The 6,499-nt window shown below is 46.3% G+C and overlaps 1 protein-coding gene across 1 annotated transcript in view; it reads right to left on the bottom strand.

Moving 5' to 3' along the window:
- The window catches only part of B3glct (beta 3-glucosyltransferase), an 87,457-nt gene that overhangs the window by 18,740 nt on the left and 62,218 nt on the right, over nt 1-6,499 (bottom strand). The window contains exon 10 of the mRNA XM_013350863.2: nt 3,556-3,625. Within this exon, the coding sequence (XP_013206317.1) occupies nt 3,556-3,625 (70 nt within the window). The remainder of the gene's footprint in view (nt 1-3,555; nt 3,626-6,499) is intronic.

Below are 6,499 nucleotides of genomic sequence, written 5' to 3'. Positions count from 1 at the left end.
TAATGCCTGGGGCTGGAGGGAATACCTGGGCTGGAGAGAATACCTGGGCTGGAGATAATGCCTGGAGCTGGAGGGAATACCTGGGTTGGAGGGAATACCTGGGCTGGAGGGAATATCTGGGCTGGAGGGAATATCTGGGCTGGAGATAATGCCTGGGGCTGGAGGGAATACCTGGGCTGGAGGGAATACCTGGGCTGGAGGGAATACCCGGGCTGGAGGGAATACCTGGGTTGGAGGGAATACCTGGGCTGGAGGGAATATCTGGGCTGGAGGGAATACCTGGGGCTGGAGGGAATATCTGGGCTGGAGGGACGCTCAACAGTTCACAGGACTTGTTGCTGTTGACTGTGTTCAATTCCTAGCACCCACACGGTGGCTCACAACCCTCCTAACTCCAGTTCCAGGGAACCTGATGCCCTCTTCTTACCTCCACAGGCACTGGGCACAAAGTAAATAAATCATAGACTCAACCCCTGGATGGAGGCATGCCATTGTCTCCTTCACTTCCCCTCAGGAAGACAGGTTCACCTGCAATCATGCTAAAGAGGTGGGGATCATTATCCCTTTAATATGACAAAGTACTCTTCCTTTCCAGAATTCCTGCCCCTGGACAGCCATTACATCCGCCCTGTCTCCCCACCCACCCACCCATCCCCTGCTCCCAGAGCTTCTGCTGGGTCTGCCCACCTTCAGAAAAGGGTGACTTCTCCTCTTCCTATTTCTCTCCTTTCTCCGGATGCTGGCGGGAGCCCAAGTGTGCATCCGCTGGGACTCTGCGTTTCTCACACTTCTAAAGCACCCTCCCTGGCATGGCTCCTTGTCCATCGTGTGGCTGACCTCCATGCCCACTCAACTCAAATGCCATGGCCTCTTCACTCTCTCCCACATCCAAGCAGTTGCCAAGAAGACTTACAGCTTGCCTACTTTGGAATTTTTATTTTTAAATGCTAAAGTTTAAGCTGTAAGCTGCTTAAGTCTGTCCTTAAATTCTTTATTAATGAGACAAGAACCCCAAGAGGGGACCCTGATTGCCCTGGGAACATGTGGTTACTGTAGCAGGACTCCCCACATTTCTGGTAACAAGAGGCTGTGCAATGTGGATCGCCTGTCTCTACAAACTCAAGGGTATCACAGCTATTGCCACAGCATAAGAACTGCCAACAAAAGATCACATTAGGGTGTGGCTGTAACACACACATACATAGAGAGAGAGGGGGGGGAGGGAGGGAGGGAGGGAGGGAGGGAGGGAGAGAAGCTATAGCCATTAGAGCATTGTCTACACTGACAAGATAACTGGTCAGTCTATGAGCCAACTGGTGGTAGATGAGACTTTTTAACAAAGTTAGTTTTATTATTTTTAAATTGTGTGTGTGTGTGTGTGTGTGTGTGTGTGTGTGTGTGTATGTGCGCGCGCGCCTGAATGTGGGTAGATGTACATGAGTGCCAAAGGTATCAAATCCCGGGGAGCTGGGGGTTTTGGGCGACTGTGAGCTGACCGACATGGGTGCTGGGGACCAGATGTGCAAGTCCTCTGGGAGAGCAGGACATGCTTTTAACCTGAGTCACCTCTCCAGTCTGGACTAGACGTTTACAGGAGACTGGGCAGAGCCCAGTGGCCAGGCAGCCCTTGTTTCCACCCAGCAAAAGGGGGAACCAACACCTGCACAAAACTGTCTTCACAAACCACGGCACGGAGTTTAAAGATAGCGCACTACAGATCCCACGTGCGAAAGCTTCACCCTTAGAACTTGTGTCTCAGGCACCACAGATCCAGAAAAGAATCTTAAGATTTTTATAATTTTAAAAATGTTTAAACTCCAAATCCAAGTAGAAAAGAATTTCATAGACATCTGAAAAAATGATCTCAATCTTAAAGAAATAAGAAAACTAAATTATTCAAATTCATAACTCAAAATGAACAAACATTCATAATCTGTAGATTATGGAAAAATATTACAGGTGAGACCTTTAATTTTTATTTCATTATCATCTGAAAAATATGCTTTAAAGCAAAAATTACAGTGTCATCTCTGACTAGCCACATTATTCTTATCATCAATATTGCAAAAATAATCACTATTCTGAGGGCACCTTCAAGATCAATTAAATTGATGTAAATATTTTCCAGAAAAAATTTTTTTTAAAAAATCTAATGCATTTTATCTATCACCTTTTCTTCAATTTTTTGAAAGATTTATTTTTAGTGTATGTGTACAAGCATGTCTGTGCATCATGTGTGTGCAGTGCCCACGGAGGCCAGAAGAGGGAGTCGAATTCCCTGGAACTAGAATTACAGATGGTAGTGAATTGCTATGCAGGTATTGAAAACTGAACCCGGTCCTCTGGAAGAGCAGCCAGTGCTCTTAACCACTCCAGCCCATCAGATATTTTTCAAAACTGCCTCATAGAACCCTTTCAGATATTAAATTTAGGTTAAATTTATGATAAGTAAAAGTCTTATTTTAACTCCTTTATTGAGTCTTAACAGTACCATGGGCCTCCTTGTATAATAAATGTGTTACTCAGTCAGATTTAACAGATTTGGGATTTGGCATGACAAATTCAGGCAAGTCAAAGGACATGCCTACTGTCTAAAAACATGACCACTTTTCCTAGTTTTTAACTGGTGACGATGCCATAGGTCACACTATAAACCCCAATTAGTATATTTTTTCATTTAAAACTGTCTCCTCCCTTAAAATTAACTTGTATGGATTGTATTATTGCATAAAAATATATATGAATTTCCCAAAACTCAAATCCCATGATCATGAGGCTGTGTTAGGAAGCTTTCTACATATACACGATACCTTGTGCAGTCTTCATAAAATATGCTAAAATTAGATCATGCCAAGGAATGCTTGCTTCTCAGCATGAGAGAGTGCTGATTCAAATGGAACAAAATAAGAAGGAACTGTACCAATTAAATTTGGATGGCTCTTTCCTTTTAACATTGTCACTGGAACTAGCAAAATTCTATAATGAAACAGCAGAAATGGACAAAACAATGTTTATCTGCACACCAGAGTTTCCATACATCAGGCCACTGTTTCTTAGGTAAGTTTTTTTTTTCAATTTTCCAATATAAATAACCAATGAGCAAACCTGTGGATCTTCATTTAAAAAGTACCAATGTGTACAAGTGAAATAAACTCGTTGGGATTGTATTACCTCGGAAGCCCCTCTGGTAATCTCCTATGGTTCGGACACTGAGCCTGCACACAGTGGGACCCTTCACAGAACAGACTATCACCCACACGCCGTCCCCAAGGCTGCCACAGCTGAGTTTCCCATTTTCAATTTAAGGTACTGATCTCAACAGTATTTAGAAGAGCTATAACCATTCCACTCATGCATCAATACAAAACTGCCTCTTCTAAGTGATCTCTCAGGGACTGCAGTGGCCCAGCCAGGAACCCTGATTAAACAGCCACTTTTCCTACGGCATCCACTATCATAATCTCCCATCTTGAATTTGCACCTGGCTTGCACTGTCTCAAAGAAAGACATTTTGGATCTTGAAAGTTCAAGGGAAATGAATAGCCCAAAACATACTTCTGTCGCCATGAAATTTCTTGCATGTTTTCACTGCAACAAAAATTGCCGCCTTCTCCACTGGTGTTCCCTGAAAGGGGGGAAGAAAGAAAAGAGAAAAATTATATACATTTGCGGGTCAGTATTACCTAGACTTCATGCTCATAGTAGATCTTACATTTTAGTACAAATTAATCCGTGCCATAGCTATCCTATCTGTGATAGTTTTAGAGAGGAAAGAGGACATATATGAAAACTAACAGTGACAGCTCTAGAGTCAACCAACATAGAAAGGGCTTCCCAGCTTGGTCCTGGACCTACATGGAGTCCAGCCCTGACCCAATCTCCCAGTCCAACCCTACATTTGCAAACCAGCTCAGCCCTGAACCTCCACCTCAGCTCAGCCCTGAAACTGTACTCCCAGCTCAACCCTGGTCCTGTACCCCAGCTCAGCCCTGCTCCTGTACCCCAGCTCAGTCCTGAACCTCTACCCCAGCTCAGCCATAGACATGTACCCCATCTCATCCCTGAAACTGTACCCCCAGGTCAGCTCTGGAGCTGTACTCCAGATCAACCTTGGGCCCTGGACCTACATCCCAGCTCAGCCCTGGTCCTGCATCCCAGCTTAGTCATGGGCCTGTACCCCAGCTCAGCTTTGAACCTGTACCCCATCTTAGCCCTGGTCCTGTACCCCAGCTTAATAGTTGTAGACCACAAGTCATAATAACACATCCTTCAAACTCTCCGAACTTCTGTCTGGCCACTTAGAAAGCAGGACTGAGAAGCATCAGAAGCGGCTGTCAGTACTGGTTGGGGACTGCAGACCCTCAGACCCTGAACTTTTTATGACCTCTTAACTGCCAGAGTAAACAACTTGTTTTCCTATGCTTGCAGCTGCTCTGAGCATGAGACCCTCATGAGTTTCTGATAACAAGGGAATGGTTTTTGGTGGGCTTACAGGTGAAAAGTCCCAAGAACTAGGGCATGGCCTTTAGTCAAAGAGAGCACTATATAAACTGTCCTGAAACACAATAAAATTGGCATTCTTGCTTCAAGAGTGACCCCATGTCTCTGTGTGTTCTTTAATCCCCAGGCCCTTGCCCGACAGCGGTTCCAGGTGGTGCAGGCGCCACAACTACTAACTAAGTACATGGCAGATGATTAATAAATGCTAGTTACTCCCCTTTCGTTTTCTCAGAGGGTGGAGGTTTTGACAAAGGGGGAAGACTAGAGGATGATTTCACGCAGGAGTGGGAGACAAATGCTTCTCTGGGTCTGGCCATACTTCGTACTAAAGTCATGGGTGACCTCTTTATTGTTCACTCAAGTCTGGGCCACAGATGCTCCGTCCTTGCTAAGGAGAGAACTGCTTCAATCTGGGAAACCACACAGGTGGGAAGCAGGCCCAGGGGAATCTGATGACAGTGCACATGACAGCTGAGGACTTTGGCTGCTTCCTGGGGACAGGCATGCTGACTCCACTTATTGGTTAAACTTTTCATCCGTGTGACACAAACTAGAGTCACCTGGGAAGGGGAGCTCTCAACTGAGGAATTGCTTCCATCAGACTGGCCTGTGGGACATTCTCTTGATTAAAGATTGATGGGGGAGGGACCAGTCCACCGTGGGTGGCGTCCTCCCTGGGCAGGTGGCCCTGTGTTCTATAAGAATGCAGGCTGAGCAGGCCATGGGGAGCAGGCCAGTGGGCATTTTCATCATGTTCTCTGCTTCGGTTCCTACCTCTAGGTCCCCGCTTTGAGTGCCCTCCCTACCATCAATGGTGACTGTGATCAGGACGTGTGAGCCAAATCCACCTTACCTCCCCAACTTTCTTTAGAGCACGGTTTATCACAGCAACTAAACACTCCCTTGATGGAGAACCTCCTTCAGCCAATGGCCTTTGAGAGGCAGGACCAGGTGGAGTGCAGCTTTGGCTGCCAAAAAAGCGGCGGTCCCGTCCCCTCGCCCCTCTTCCTCATTCGCGCCACACCTGGATGTTGGATCCCATCCCTATTTCATCGTTGTGATCTGTGAGTTTTCCTTTTAATAAATAAAAACCTTAGTATACCCTATTCGGAGCTGGTGTGGGATTATTTGGTTCGCGTTCCCCCACCTGATGCATTTGCTTCACCCCCTCTTATCTGTCTTCAGCCTGTAGAACAGTCATGGTGATGCCAGCACTTTGCAGTTGGGATTGGTTCACAGTGATGTCCCCTACCTCTGTCCTACTACTCAAGGCACCAAGAGCATCACAGAGCAAACAGGTTTGATGTCTAGAAAGAATAGTTGCCCATTGGGAACTGCAAACACTACAAGTCCCCTCTATTGATACACTGTGTTGTATGTGTGGGGGTGTCTGTGTGTGTCCACATCCGTCATGTCCATGTCTGTGTGTAATTGTGTGTGTATGTGTGTAACTTTCAAGATAGTACACACAGCCTTCTCCATAACTGGTCTGAGAACAACACACACTGTATGAGGGTGTTGAATCTATTTTCCCTGACAAAAAAAAGAAATTAACAGTAAGTTTCAGAGTCTTCAGGTTCATGGTAGGTACACAAATACACACACACATACAGTGTGACAATAGAGGAGACTTGTAATGTTTGCAGGTCCCAAAGGGCAAATACCCTTTCTAAACAAACAACCCGTTTGCTCTGTGATGCTCTTAGTGCCTTGAGTGGCAGGCCTTTCCAGACAAAACACCAACTACACAGCACACATACTCCTCCTGCCCATCAATCACCACTGCACCTCCTCTCCCTGCCCATCAATCACCACTGCACCTCCTCTCCCTGCCCATCAATCACCACTGCACCTCCTCTCCCTGCCCATCAATCACCACTGCACCTCCTCTTCCTGCCCATCGCCCACTGCACCTCCTCTCCCTGCCCATCGCCCACTGCACCTCCTCTCCCTACCCATCGCCCACTGCACCTCCTCTCCCTACCCATCAATCACCACT

This window comes from Microtus ochrogaster, chromosome 2, assembly GCF_000317375.1.
Source record: "Microtus ochrogaster isolate Prairie Vole_2 chromosome 2, MicOch1.0, whole genome shotgun sequence".
Classification (NCBI taxonomy): Eukaryota; Metazoa; Chordata; class Mammalia; order Rodentia; family Cricetidae; genus Microtus; species Microtus ochrogaster.
Note: the sequence above shows the minus strand (reverse complement) of the source record. Positions and strands in the feature narration are given on the sequence as shown.